Genomic DNA, 16,385 nt, shown 5'->3' on the forward strand with positions numbered 1-16,385 from the left:
GAACTAGAACTGAACTAGAACTGAACTAGAACTGAACTAGAACTGAACTAGAACTGAACTAGAACTGAACTAGAACTGAACTTGAACTGAACAAGAACTGAACTAGAATTGAACAAGAACTGAACTAGAATTGAACAAGAACTGAACTATTACAGGACTTGAGTCAAACTCTACTAGAACTAAGTATTAATTATAATTACGAAAACTATTATTAATATTTTTTGAATTTTTTGCTAAGTGTATTTTTTATTTTTTTAAAACTTTTTCCCCATTTAGATTATAAAATATTGATGTTTTCTATATGAAAAAAAATATAATCCCTACTAAAGATATTCTACCATTAAATTTGTGTTTATTTTTTTAAAGTCTCATAAGATATAATTTTTCTATTTGTTAAAGCTATAAAAAAATGTATATTGTAACTCAAGGTTGTTGTATTTTTCTTTAAATGTTAAAATCCTTTTGCTGTTTTTTCTACAACCACAAAATATAACAAATTGTTGTTTGTTTGTGTTTTATTTTTCGCTTTTTTATACAATAAACACATTTAATAATAATAATAATTTTTTTATCTTTACACTTAACTAACCAGCAAAAAAAAATTGTTTTTTTTCCATTTTTCCCCATTGCAGATAATGAATTGTATTCGGGCACAGTGGCTGATTTCAGTGGCAGTGATCCGATTATCTATAGAGAACCATTACAAACAGAGCAATATGATAGCTTAAGTCTTAATGGTAAGTGGTACAGATAAATATACATATGTATGTATGTATATATGTATGTATTTGTTTTCTACAAACAACCAAATATATATTTTTGCAATAAAATTATATAAACAGAAAATTACGCACACATTTACACATGAAATCCTTATTGTATGCTTTGGTTGTTTTTCCCCTTCCTTTTGTAGGAGCATATACTACTTTTTTCGTGTATTATTTTTTTCATACATACATACACACACACATGTTTATATATTGTTAAACATATTATTTCATTATTTATTATGATTATTAAAAATTAAACAATAAATTTTTGTGTATGTATGTATGTGTATTCTGCTTTTCTCTTCCTTCTATAATTTATTTATTTATTTGATTTTTTTTTGTTTGTATTACACAAAATACATTACAAATTGTATTTCATACTTTTATACAATTTATATTGCAAAAATATGAATATCATTCTTTTGACTCATTCGTACGTTCGCTCATTCATTCATTTATACATTTTATACAATATTCCTTCATTATTTATTACAAATACATACATATCTATATATACATATATTAATATCTGTGTATAAATTTATATGTTTATCTGTATTTTTTTTCCTTTTGTTAATGTATTATTTGTGCAATTCTCATACTACATTTAACTGACTGCCAAATTTAATAAAAACAAAATTATTATTTGATAAAAAAGGGGTAAAAACACTGAAAGAAAATTTCGATAGAATTTTGATTTAGACAGGAAGTAAAAATTTTGAGCTAATATACTTAATAACCCAGCTAACATTTGGAAGATTGTTGGATGATTAATCAGTAAACTGAGTCATCTTTGACTCCTTTTGATGACTTAAAAGTGATTAATAAGTTGAGCGCTTAAAAAATTACTCGAAAATGATCCTCATAAAGAATTGAAATTTGAATATTGGAAAAACAATAACAAAATGTACTGCCATCATAAATTGATCATCCTAGTGTTTAAAATATGATGGTTTTAAAAACTTATTTTGTGGTCGTATTTAAAGCAGTTGGAAGATCTAATTATGTTCCTTATGTAATAGCTAAACTTAAAAATGACTCAAAAACGATCCAATAGTGAATCGAAACTGATTAGAAATGGGGCTCAGAAAAGACTCTTCAGAAAATATTTAAAAATTACTATAATATGATTCGGAAATAATTCAAAAACGACTCATTGTTTGGCTCATTAATGACTCAAAAAAGATTAAAAAATGCGTCATAATTGATCAAAAGTGGGGCTCATAAATGACTCATTAAGAAGAGTCGCGGGTAGGGTACCATTTTCTCCCGACGAATGTATCATTTATGATCAGAAAATGTGTGCATATATAATCATTTTAATCATGCAGAAGAGTCATAAAAGACTCGAATGTGATCAAAAATTTCAAAAAATGCTAGCTGGGAATACTATTAAATATTTTGTTAATTATACTTTTTAAACAATTTTGCGTCATTCTATCACTTTTGGTTTTTCCAACATACTCTCAGTGTTTCTCATTTTGTTGAACCATTATTTTAGTTTAAACCTTACATTTCACATATATGTAGTTATGGTAAAAAAATACAAACAATTTTAATTTATTTGTCATTTTGACAATGTACATAAAAACAACAACAACTACAACATTATTAAGAACTTCACATTTTTAATAATCAAAAAATATAAAACAAAATATTTCTTTCCAACTTTTTTTATAAGTTTTAACAGCCATAATAAAAGTAGGCAGAATTTATTTATATTGTTTATATTTTATCTATATTTAGTTGTCATAAATACAATATTGTTAATATTTTCCTGCAAACAAGTTTAGTATTTTTTTAAGCTAAAACATGGATGTCTTTGCCATTCTCTTGTAGTTGTTTTTCTATTGGCACACTACACCATCTTTAAGTGTATTAGTAACAAGAACATGCATTTAGCTTATAATAATAGATAGTCTTAAGTCTTGATTACAGATCGCGCTATAGTCTAGACTATTAACTAGTCTATATATCTATAAGCTTTTCTAAATTCTTGACTATGGACAAATCTTTGGTCAGGGTTGTAGATCAGTCTATATGCTAGACTATAGATCAATCTATAGTCTATAGTAAAGTCTAAACTATAGCCTGGAGTATAGTTCAGTGCCGAATCGTGTCTATATAGATCATTCTATAGTCTGCCTTATAGACCTGTTTATAGTCTGAACTATATATAGATCAGTCTTAGATTGAGCTTTGGATTAGTCTATAGACTGGGCTATAGATCAGTCTATATTCTCAGTATATATTCTGGACTATAATCAGCTTATAAACTGAACAGTAGATCCCTCTTAAGACTGAACTGTACAAGATTCTTAATCAATCTTAAGACTAAATAATACATAGATCATATATCTATAGTCTGGGATATTGATCAATATTAACCAGTTTATAGTCTGAACTATATATTGATCAGTCTATAGTTTAGGCTTTGGATCAGTCTATAAATCAGTCTATAATCTCAGTATATAATCTGCATTGAACAGTAGATCCTTCTTAAGACTGGACTGCAAATCATTCTTAAGTCCAGAGTCTGGGCTATTGATCAATCTTAGATCTGTCTGTAGACTTAATTAGTGATCAGTCTACAGTATCGACCATATTTAAGTCTTTGGATTAGTCTATAGATTAGTATATAGTCTGGACTATATTCAGCTTATAAACTTCTTAAGACTGGACTGAACAGCTTATAAACTGAACAGTAGATCCCTCTTAAGACTGGACTGTGCATGATTCTTAATCAATCTTAAGACTAAATTATACATTGATCATATATCTATAGTCTGGGCTATTGATCAATATTGACCAGTTTATAGTCTGAACTATATATTGATCAGTCTATAGATTGGGCTTTGGATCAGTCTATAGACTGGACTATAGATCAGTCTAGATGAGTCTAGAGTCTGGGCTATAGATCAGTCTAGATGAGTCTAGAGTCTGGGCTATTAAACAATCTTAGGTCTGTTTGTAGACTTAATTATGGATTAGTCTACAGGATCGACCATATTTCAGTCTATAAATTGGCCCAAAGAGTCTATAGACTGGATAATAGATCAGTTTATAATTCAGTCTATAGTATAGACTCTATGGACTTCAGTTTAGACTCAGTCTTTAATTTAGACTCTAGTTTGGACTATTGATAAGTCTGTTGTATAGACTATACATCATTCATCATTCAGTCTATAGTCTATTTGCTGACGTCTATAGTCATTTTAGCAATTCTCTCGATTGTAGATGAATCAAAAGTTCATTTGCTAGACTACAGATCAGTCTGCAAATCAATCTATAGTCCAGAGTAGAAAATTCTATGCAATCTGAAATATAAATCCGTTTATAGTTTGAACTATAGTTCAGTCAATTCTCAGTTTTAACAAACGATCTACAATATGAACTACATATTAATCTGAAGTTGAAGCCATAGATCAGTTAGAAATTACAACTGTAGATCAGTCTAGACCTGAAATAGTTTGTTGTCTGAACTTAGTACATATGGAAAACTATAGGTAAGTCTACAATCTTGAGTAGTATGAGTCTAGAGGCTGAACTATACATTAGTCAATATTGACTATATTGATCAGCCAATGGTTCTTACTATAGATAAGCATATTAAGATCATTCTATAGCATTTTCCATAAATATAAATATTTCAAATTTTGTGCAATATTTTAAGGAAATGGACTACAATCTACAATATGAACTACATATTAATCTGATATTTTAGTCAGTTAGAAATTTGAATTATAGATCAGTCTAGTCTTTAGGTCTACAATCTGGACTATGGATAAGTCTAGAGGCTGAACTATACATTAGTCTATATTGACTATATTGATCAGTTAATGGTTCTAACTATATATAAGCCTATTATCTATACTTAATATCATTCAAAAGTAATTTTCCTTAATATATAAATATTTCGAAATTTCTGCAATATTTTAGGGAAATAGTAAAATACTTTGTAGTGTAAAATATTAGCTTTTAACATTATTTCGAAAAAACTGCTGTCAATTTTAAAAGTGGCATTCAAACAAGTATATTTGCACATCTCTCTCAGTATCTCCCTCTCTCTCTCTCTCTCTCTGCCACACTTTCTTCATCCTAACATAACGTTATTTCTCCAACCAGACAACATTTTATAAATATTTTTCCTTTACTTATACAAAACCTATTTATTTATTTAGTTGTTTGTTTGTTATTATTTTGTTATTTACAATATTTGAAATTTAAAACTTTTCTGACATTGATAGAAAACACACACACACACAGAAGAAGTGTTTAATTCTACTTACATACATACATACATACATTTACTCAGCTACTATATGCATGAATAGTGTGACTAGGCAAGAGATTGTAAAGATTTTCATAATCATGATTTTGATGACAATGATGGATTTAGTATAAAAATGGCAGCAGATTTCTTGAGATACAATATTCTATTGATACATAAACAGATTTTTTATTATAAATAAAAATTGTTTTTTAATGTTTTTTTTATTTCTCTAAATCAATATTGAAAAGGGAATAATAAAATCCTGCAGCAGAGACTTAAAATATAGTTTGAAGATTTTTTTGTTAAGCATAGAGAGTGTAGTATATAGTCAATTAATATGCAGTTTACCTATAGCAAAAGAAGATCTCCAACATTTTGCTTACCAGTACAAAACTTGCTTATGATTTTCTATTTAAATTTGTTAATGCAATAAATTTATTAATGAAACTAATTAGAAACATAAATATTATCATAATTTTTTTCTTTCCATTACATAATAAATTTCTAATACCCAAATACCATTAAATAGTTGGAAAAAAAGTAAAGATTATAATGAATTGACCACAAAATTGTGTTATTTATATTTTATTAGTTTTATTTGTTATTTGGTTAACCAACCATCAAATAAATCAAAATTATTAGTTATAATTAGATAAATATAATTGTATATCAGATATTTATGTTTACAAATATTTATACATATTTATTTATTATTAAAATATATTCATATTCATATATAAGTCATGTAATTTCATGGTCATAAATTAAATTAATCATTAGAGAAATATGAATTATTTGCAAAAAAGTTTTGTTAAATAACCGAAAATGTTTAAAAAAATGGCAGAGAATCTCAAGCGCATAGGAATTATCAGATTTAACTCGAATTTTTTTGCAAATATTTGAAGCGAAGGTGCTGTAGTCAGATAAGAAATCATAAAACTATAATGATCTGCAGTATAGATCAATTTATAGTTGGAACTATATATAGTCTTGACTATAGTTTAGTTTATAGTCCTGACTAAAGATCAGTTTATAGTCTTGACTAAAGATAGTCTTGACTATTGATCAGTCTGTAATCTCGACTATAGATCAGTCTATAGTCTTGACTATAGATCAGTTTATAGTCTTGACTAAAGATCAGTCTATAGTCTTGACTATAGATCAGTCTATAGTGTTGACTATAGATCAGTCTATAGTGTTGACTTTAGGTCAGTCTATAGTCCTGACTATAGATCAGTATATAGTCTTAACTATTGATCAGTCTGTAGTCTCGAATATAGATCAGTCTGTAGTCTCGGCTATAGATCAGTCTATAGTCTTGACTATAGATCAGTTTATAGTCTTGACTAAAGATCAGTCTATAGTGTTGACTATAGATCAGTCTATAGTCTTGACTATAGATCAGTCTATAGTCTTGACTATAGATCAGTCTATAGTCTTGACTATAGATCAGTCTATAGTCTTGATTATAGATCAGTCTATAGTCTTGACTATAGATCAGTCTATAGTCTTGACTACAGATCAGTCTATAGTCTTGACTACAGATCAGCCTATAGTCTTGACTATAGATCTGTCTATAGTCTTGACTATAGATCAGTCTATTATCTTGACTACAGATCAGTCTATAGTCTTGAATATAAATCAGTCTTTAGTCTTGACTATAGATCAGTCTATAGTCTTGACTATAGATCAGTCTATAGTCTTGACTATAGATCAGTCTATAGTCTTGACTATAGATCAGTCTTTAGTCTTGACTATAGATCAGTTTTTAGTCTTGACTATAGATCAGTCTATAGTCTTGACTATAGATCGGTCTATAGTCTTGACTAAAGATCAGTCTAAAGTCTTGACTATAGATCAGTCTATAGTCTTGACTATAGATCAATCTATAATCTTGATTATATATCAGTCTATAGTCTTGACTACAGATCAGTCTATAATCTTGACTACAGATCAGTCTTTAGTCTTGACTATAGATCAGTCTATAGTATTGACTATAGATCGGTCTACAGTCTTGACTATGGATCGGTCTATAGTTTTGACTACGGATCGGTCTATAGTCTTGACTATAGATCGGTTTATAGTCTTGACTATAAATCATTCTATATTCTTGACTATAGTTCAGCCTATAGTCTTTACTATAGATCAGTCTAAAGTCTTAGCTATAGATCAGTCTATAGTCTTGACTATTGATTAGTCTACATTCTTGACTATTGATTAGTCTATAGTCTTGACTATAGATTAGTCTATAGTCTTGACTATAGATTAGTCTATAGTCTTGACTATAGATTAGTCTATAGTCTTGACTATAGATCAGTCTATAGTCTTGATTATAGATCAGTCTATATTCTTGATTATAGATCAGTCTATAGTCTTGACTATAGATCTGTCTTTAGTCTTGACTATAAATCAGTCTATAGTCTTGAATATGGATCAGTCTATAGTCTTGACTATAGATCAGTCTATAGTCTTGACTATAGATCGGTCTATAGTCTTGACCGTAGTTCGGTCTATAGTCTTGACTATAGATCGGTCTATAGTTTTGACTATAGATCAATCTATAGTCTTGACTATAGATCAATCTATAGTCTTGACTATAGAACAGTCTATAGTCTTGACTATAGATCAGTCTATAGTATTGGGTATAGATCAGTCTATAGTCTTATAGTGGCTATAGATCAGTCTATAGTCTTGACTATAGATCAGTCTATAGTCTTGACTATAGATCAGTATATATATAGACTTTAGTTCTAAGTCTATAGAAATATTTTTCAAATTTGTTATATTACCAATACGGAATCTCTGCTTTTGAGACTCTTATATGAGTAAAATATTAGAAAAACTTGTTCCTTTTTATTGTTTCGCAATTGTCATATAAATTCTCTATTATTTTCACTTTAACTACCATTAAATAGTGTCATCTTAACCAATAAATAATACACATTTTCACAAAAATTTTCTTATATATGACTATTATTTTTCTTTTTTTTACAGCACCAAATTTTGTTAGCTCTTTTACCCAGGGCGATTTTGTATATTTCTTATTTCGTGAAACAGCGGTGGAGTATATAAATTGTGGAAAAGTAAGTATTTAATATATACAACACCAAAAAAATGTAAAAAAAAATAAATGAAAAACAGCAAATCCTTATTACTAAAAACCTAAAAATGGCTTTTGTCCTTGTACAAAAAAAGGCAGTAAAATAAAATATCTTATATTTTGGGGCCCCTAACATATTTCATAATGCTCATAGACATAAAGTATAAAATAGTCATAATTAAAAGTTATAAATTATGATGATGGCTAAACATATACTTTCAGGTTATTTTTTTGTTTGTGACTTGATGGCAAAAGCGTTTAAGGTTGAATAAAAACATGATGTTTTTTTTACTAGGCCTAGGGTTAACATAACCTTTGATTATGATGAAGCATTCAAGCTGAAATGGGGTCGTTAAAAATGCGTTTTATTGAGTTGAATAAATGCTGAAATATGTAAAAAATGTTTAGTATAGATTGAAAGCTTTTGATAAATTTAGATCATTTAAAAGCTCTCATTCTTTCTCTATTTGTCTTTAATTACACACAAAGTAATATAAGTTTAGTTAAACTTTCATTACGCAGTATAAAAGTTAACAATAAAGAGATTTAAGTTATGTTCAGTAATAGTTTAAACCAAGTTCAGTTAAACTGCTATAAGTTTAGTTAAACTTTCATTACACAAAGTAAAAGTTTACAATAAAGAGCTTTAAGCTCTAAGTTATGTTAACTATAAGTTTAAACCAAGTTCAAATAAACTGCTGTTAACAATAGCAGTCAAATGAGTAGAAAGCTTTTACGCCCTTAAAGCTAATTTGTTTAAACTACTGTTAACAAATAGTTTAGCTATAACTGTGCTTAATAATAAATAATCTAAGTATACTTAAACTGTTATTAACTACCAGTTAAACAGTATTTACATTTATCATAAAACTTGTTTAAACTCTGTCGCCATTTTCATATTTACTCTAAAAACTTTTTCTAAACTTTAATAAAACTATGTCAAGTTAAAAAGAAAACTTTAGTTAAACTTTACAAAACAATAAAACTGTTAAACTATGCGTTTTTTCACTTTAGTTTATGCCACCATTTATTTACCTTATTTATGACGCCATTTAAATCCTTAAAGGTATATTTTACAGTTAACAGGAAATAACTATTTTTAAGTGTAAATGTATAACGCATTAATAAAATAAACAACTATAAATAATCAAGAACAAAAAAAATTAAATTAATTTATTATAAATAGTAAAAACTTTTTGGTCAATAAATAATTTACAACTTTCAAGTTAAGCAAAACTTTTATTTGCAAAACATAAATAAAAAAACAACAAATTTTCCTTTCCATTTACCCTTCTCCCTCTTTAGCGTTATAACAACATGATTAATTACCCTCAAAAAAAACTTTAGTAATATTATTTTTCTCTTTTTCTCCCTCTCTCTATCTTAAATACCTTCTTCTAGTCGATATTTTCGCGTGTGGCACGTGTTTGTAAATGGGACAAGGGTGGACCACATCGTTTCCGCAATCGTTGGACTTCATTTTTAAAGTCACGTTTAAATTGTTCAATACCTGGCGATTATCCCTTCTACTTTAATGAAATACGTAAGTAATAATAAAAAAACGAACATTAATATAATTTTCTTTCTTTAGTAATTTAACGCGTTTTAGCTTTAAATCTATTTAGGTAACAGAACAGAAAAGTTTTATTAATTTTTCTCCTTATTTAAAATGAATATGTATTTGGCGTTGCTATTTTTTATTGTAATTACTTTTTGTTTATTTTTTTCTTTCTTTCTTTCTTCTTCCTATTTTATTATAGAATCTGCTAGTAATCTTGTTGAAGGACATTATGGTCACTCAAGCGCCAAATTGATTTATGGCGTTTTTAATACACCAACAAATTCAATTCCTGGCTCAGCAGTTTGTGCATTTTCATTGCAGGTAAGTTGGTTATAGGTTTTTATCGTTGTATTTCGGTGTTGTGTTTTTTTTTTATTATTTGAGGGATTGTTTTTTTGTTCGTATATCCTTTCAGTAGTCTACTCTATTTTTCATTCATCTTATACACTGGCACTTACGTAAATGTAAAAAGGGTGTGCACAAGCATTTGCCAACAACTCAATAGTCGAGACTAAGGACTAAAAGATTGTCAAGACTATAAAGTGATCTACAGTCAAGGGGGGAAAAAGAAAAATTCTATAGTCAAGACTTTAGACTAATCTATAGTCATGACTATAGACTAATTTATAGTCATGACGATAGACTAATCTATAGTCAAGACTATAGACTAATATATAGTCAAGACTATAGACTAATCTATAGTCAAGGGTATAGACTAATATATAGTCAAGACTATAGACCAATATATAGTCTAGACTTATCTATAGTCAAGACTATAGACTTATCTATAGTCAAGATTATAGACTTATCTATAGTCAAGACTATAGACTTATCTATAGTCAAGACTATAGACTTATCTTTAGTCAAGACTATAGACTTATCTATAGTCAAGACTATAGGCTTATCTATAGTCAAGACTATATGCTTATCTATAGCCAAGACTATAGACTTATCTATAGTCAAGACTATAGACTTATCTATAGTCAAGACTATAGACTTATCTATAGTCAAGACTGTAGACTTATCAATATTCAAGACTATAGACTGATCTACAGTCTTGATTATTGACTGATCTATAGTCTTGACTATAGACTGATCTATAGTCTTGACTATAGACTGATCTATAGTCTTGACTATAGACTGATCTATAGTCTTGACTATAGACTGATCTATAGTCTTGACTATAGACTGATATATAGTCTTGACTATAGACTGATCTATAGTCTTGACTATAGACTGATCTATAGTCTTGACTATAGACTGATCTATAGTCTTGACTATAGACTGATATATAGTCTTGACTATAGACTGATCTACAGTCTTGACTATAGACTGATCTATAGTCTTGACTATAGACTGATCTATAGTCTTGACTATAGACTCCAGTCCGTAGCCGAGACATGTAACAGACTATCGTCTGGTTGTAGTACACACTATTGACTGATTCATGACAATACTATAGCACAGACTTAATGCCGATCTATTGAACACTTACTTATGTATAGTCCAGATTATAAGCTAACATTAAACCCAGATTAAAGCAAAAATAAACTCTGATCTTTAGTCGAGATTATCGCACGATCTATAATCTAGATTATAACAATAATCTGATCTAATATCCAGATTATAGACTGATCTTATAGACAGATCTTTATACTTATAATCACGTACATATACATGAAGACTTTATCGTACATGAAGACTTTATCGATCTTTATAGAATTTCGGTTGCAGTATTTTTTATTATCCTACATATCTAATTGTTCACACCCTTTATCTATTTATTTACTACATCAAATTGAAATTACTTTAGTCTGTTTTATAACAACTCTCTGCACTTATACTCCATTTTGTTGTATTTTTTTGGATTATATAAAACATATCGTTGATTCAATGAAAAAAAATTTCAAGAAATATAAAAAGAATTGGTGCTCTTCAATATGATCGAATACTTAAATATTGCAACAACTTGGTCATTTCTAAGTGCAACGACGATATGTATATTTTTATACATACATATGTACGTATAAAAATAAGATTTTTTAGGAAGGGTAGACTTCCATTAAATTTATTAAAACAATTTTTTTGCCTTTTTACATCCTATTTTACTCCTTTTTTTATGAAATTTTGTTTTCTTATTGCAGGATATTGCGGATACATTTGAGGGCAGTTTTAAGGAACAAAGTGGCATCAACTCTAATTGGCTGCCGGTCAATAATGCCAAGGTAAATGAAAAGATATGAAAATTTAAAAAAAAATATATAAATAAACAAGAAATCAAACAAATGACTGATAGTCAGAAAATTTTTGTTTATTTCTTAAAAAAAAAAATGTTTCTACAGTTTCTTGGCAAAGGATTAACTCTTAAATTTGTTTTTCATTAATTTTATGTTTAAATATTTTTCTCCTTTTTTAATTATTTTATACATAAAAAGTCCTTTGCCATAAACATATTTGCACAGTCTGGTTTATTTAAGCCCTAAAATTTGCATTAATCAAGGGGGTTGGTTGGTCATTGGAGGGTGTTGAAATTAATATTATTTCTTTTGCAGTTGTTTATGATAAAATTAAAGTAGGTCAAAGTTAATTAAAACGATTTTTATAGTAGTGAGTTATATAAAGATTTTATAAGGTACATAACAAACTCATTACATACTTATATAAGCGCAGCAGGCAAATGAGAAGTAATTTAGCAAAAAAACACAATAACAAAATATCAAAAGCTTTTCAGTGTCAAAGAAAAAGAACTTTTACCTTGGGGAAATCCATTAAAAATCAAGTTTTTTTAAAAGCTTTTTTTTTGAAAGCTTTTTCCTACGTTTTCTGAAAGTATTGAAAATATTTATATACTTATTTATAGCCTTCCTAAAAGCTTTTTTAAAAGGGTGCTAAAATCTATTTTTGTAAGCTTTATTAAAAAACTTTGTAAGCTCTCATATAATAATTTTTATCTAGTTTCTTAAAATCTAATTTGTAAGCTTTTTTAAAACATTTCTTAAAAGCTTTATTGTAAGTTTTTTGAAAGCGTAAGTAAGCTTTAAGTAAGCTTTAATAAAAACATTTTTTTGTAGCTTTCTTGAAAGTTGTTTTGTAAGCCTTTTTAAGCTCTATTAAGATCTATTTTTAAAAGTATATTAAAAACTTTTAGTAGCCTTGTAAGAAAGAACAAATAATCTTTAATATTTTGTGAAAACTTTCTTAAAAGTTTTTTTTTAAAGGATGCTAAAAGCTGTTTTTGTAAGCTTTATTAAAAAAACATATTAAGCTCTCATATAATCGTTATCTAGTTTCTAAAAATCTAATTTGTAAGCTTATTGAAAACATTTCTTAAAAGCTTTATTTTAAGATATTTGAAAGCGTTTAATAAAAGCTTTTTTGGAAGTTTTCTTGAAAATTGTTTTGTAAGATTTTTCAAACTCTATTGATATCGTTTTTAAAAGTATATTAAAAACTACTATAAAACGTTTCTTGTAAGAAAGAACAAGTTTCTTGAAAATTTCATTGTAAAATTTTTGAAAGCTGTTTTGTAAGCTTTACTAAAATCATTTCCGGAAACTTTCCTTTAAAATTAATTAAAGCTATTCTTAAAAGCTTTTTTGGCAAAGTTTTTAAAAATTTACTTTAAAAGCTTTTTTGAAAATATTGTCCAAGCTTTATTTTAATTTTTTCTGTAAAATTGTCTAAAACTTTTTACTGTAAGATTTTGAAAGCTTTTATATAAGCTTTAATAAAAGCATTTTTTGAAAGCTTTAATTAAACCATTTTTTGAAAGCTTTCTTGAAGTTTTTTTTAAGCTCTTTTAAAAGAGTTTTTTTAAGCTTTACTAAAGTCCTTTTTTCAAAAGTATCTTATTAAGTACTACATAAGCTTTTTGAGAACATTTCTTGAAAGTTTAAATCTTTTATATAGGCTTTAATATAAGCTTTTTTGTAAGCTTTCTTTGATGTTTTTTTGTATGCTACCTTAAACATCTTTCTGTGATAATGTCGTTTTTAAAGTTTTTTAAAATGTAATTTGTATGTTTTTTCGAAAGCTTGTTTTTTAAATGTTGCAACAGCTTGCAATGTATTGTGATTTTTTTTTAACTTTTTTATGCTTTAATCAAAGTCATATGCAAGCTTTCTTGGAAGTTTTTTTTGTAAGCCCTTTTAAATATTTACAATAAGCTTTCTTGCAACTTTTCTGTAAGCCTTAATAACACATTTTTATGTAAACTTTTTTAAAAGTGTTCTAGTAATCGTTAAGCTTGTTTTATGTATGATTTTTACGTAAGAGTTAAACCAAGAGCTTTACGTGTTTAAGCTCTTTTTGAAAAGCCAACATTTCTTTAAAATGGAAGGTTTTAGATAGATCAAGCATTATCAAACTTTTGAATTTTATATTGATGCTTTAAAACAGTTTGTTAGTTGAGAGTGAAAAACAATATCTTTAAAACATACAACATGATAAAACTTAAAAGCTTATGAGGAAGCTTTCATGAAAATACCAACGCTTAATTTGTAAGCTTTATAAAATATAAAAAATCTTAAGTGTATTATTATCCACAGCTTACTTGTAGGAATATATCAGGGCATAATAACTAGACTCAGTTTTCCTTCAAGTCTTTACTGTCTACCAGACGCCCATTGAATCCTTTTAACATTTTCTGTCTACTTCCCTATATAGACACAACCGAATATGTCGCTTTACCTTGATTTAATAAAATTATTCGTTAAATAAAATTATAAAAACATACTTTACAAATGACAATAATTTACAAAAATGTATAATAAATCTTAAAAGTACCCAACAAAAAAAAAAACGCGAAAAAACGAACTACCATCAAGCCGCCCTAAAAGGCAGACAGAAAATTTTATAAATTTTCCTACCAAAAAAAATATGAAGGACAAAAAGACAGGCCAAAAACAAAAGATAAGCAGAAAAAAGCACATAACTTTGGAACTGCCAAAAATATTGTTATAGTCTTTCGTTTTAACTAGCAAAAGTTGATAAGAAAAAAAGAAAAATAAAGGAAGCACTGAAAAAAAATAACAAAAAATTTAATACATACAGACAGTTGCAAAAAAAGTAACATATTTTCCGACATTTTGACAAAGACAAAAAGAAATCCAACCCAAAAAAAAAAAATCAGTTAATAAATTTTTTACCTTTAAATAAAAACTAAAGCAAAGTTTAAGTTTTTATTTATATATTTTTTTTATTTGTTTTCTTAGTTTTATCAACACAGTTTTAACTATTTTCTCTTTCCATTTCTACAGGTACCCGAACCACGTCCCGGATCATGCCATAATGATTCACGAACACTTCCGGATCCGACATTAAATTTCATCAAAACACATTCTCTAATGGATGAAAATGTTCCAGCATTTTTCGGTCAACCAATTTTGGTTAGAACAAGCACTATGTAAGTATCATTACACGGACATTATATTATATTTTCACTAGCGACCACTTACTCACTCCTCCCCTCTGCTTACAATACATTTAGCAATGAGCAAAAAAAAATTTAGAAAACAAAACAAAATTGTTAAATCCTCAACAAAAAATAAACATGTTTCTTGCTTGGTTGGCTTTATGGTTTAGCGTTTTATGTTGAATGGACGTTCTAACACAAGATTTTTATTTCGAAAATACTTACAAAACATTTTCCGCTGTCTTCTCTCTGTCCCTCCATAACTGTATTTAATACTGTATGTGTAAACAACCATATTTTTGTGTATGCGTTTGAGTGTTGATTTCCGCTGATTTTTTACACTTTATGGAATTGTAATAGTGAAAAATTAGGATCAGTTTAGACCTAGTTCAGTTCTAGTTCAGTTCTAGTTCAGTTCTAGTTCAGTTCTAGTTCAGTTCTAGTTCTAGTTCTGTTCTAGTTCAGTTCTAGTTCAGTTCTAGTTCAGTTCTAGTTCAGTTCTAGTTCAGTTCTAGTTCAGTTCTAGTTCAGTTCTAGTTCAGTTCTAGTTCAGTTCTAGTTCAGTTCTAGTTCAGTTCTAGTTCAGTTCTAGTTTCGTTATAATTCAGTTATGGTTCAGTTCTAGTTCAATTTTAGCCCAGATGTAGTTCAGTTCTGGATCAGTTCTACTTTTGTTCCCCTATTTAAATAAAGCGTATCAAAATTAATGTATCCTATTTTTTTTGTCCATATAAAGCGTGAACCAAAAAGCCAAAATCATCATCATATTCAACATTATCATCATCATCTTCATTATTGTTTACAATGTGAACATCATCAGTAGGAGAAGAGTGATACAGATCCGTAAAATTTGAACTATAACAAGCAAACAAACAATTCAACCAACGAAACAACATTTTAAACATCTACTAGTAATGGTGGAGATGATGATGGTGATAGTGCTGCTGGTGGTTGTTGCTGTTGATGATGCTTGTTGTTCACATTTTTCCTTTTTTTTTAGTATGTTGATGTTGCTGTTATAGTTGTTGTCCTTGTTGTTACGTTTAAGCATGTAATGTTTAAAATGTTGCCATTATTTCAATGCAGCAAAAAATAGAGGAAGAATATAAAAAAAAAATGTTGCAAACATTTATACAACATATATTTTGTAGCCGCCACAGCCATTGCTTTTGAGTGTTATTGTCATCATCATTTTTGTAACTACTTCGTGCTACAACTATCCTTTTGGCACTCTGGTTCTTCCCCCTAAACCTCTTCTACCAATAGAT

The 16,385-nt window shown here is 28.0% G+C and overlaps 1 protein-coding gene across 1 annotated transcript in view; it reads left to right on the forward strand.

Moving 5' to 3' along the window:
* The window catches only part of LOC111683918 (semaphorin-1A), a 219,385-nt gene that overhangs the window by 105,926 nt on the left and 97,074 nt on the right, over positions 1-16,385 (forward strand). The window contains exons 4-9 of the mRNA XM_046945190.1: positions 633-737; positions 8,038-8,126; positions 9,545-9,686; positions 9,904-10,025; positions 11,849-11,929; positions 14,963-15,108. Of these exons, the coding sequence (XP_046801146.1) occupies positions 633-737; positions 8,038-8,126; positions 9,545-9,686; positions 9,904-10,025; positions 11,849-11,929; positions 14,963-15,108 (685 nt within the window). The remainder of the gene's footprint in view (positions 1-632; positions 738-8,037; positions 8,127-9,544; positions 9,687-9,903; positions 10,026-11,848; positions 11,930-14,962; positions 15,109-16,385) is intronic.

Source organism: Lucilia cuprina, chromosome 2 (genome assembly GCF_022045245.1).
Source record: "Lucilia cuprina isolate Lc7/37 chromosome 2, ASM2204524v1, whole genome shotgun sequence".
NCBI classification, from domain to species: domain Eukaryota; kingdom Metazoa; phylum Arthropoda; class Insecta; order Diptera; family Calliphoridae; genus Lucilia; species Lucilia cuprina.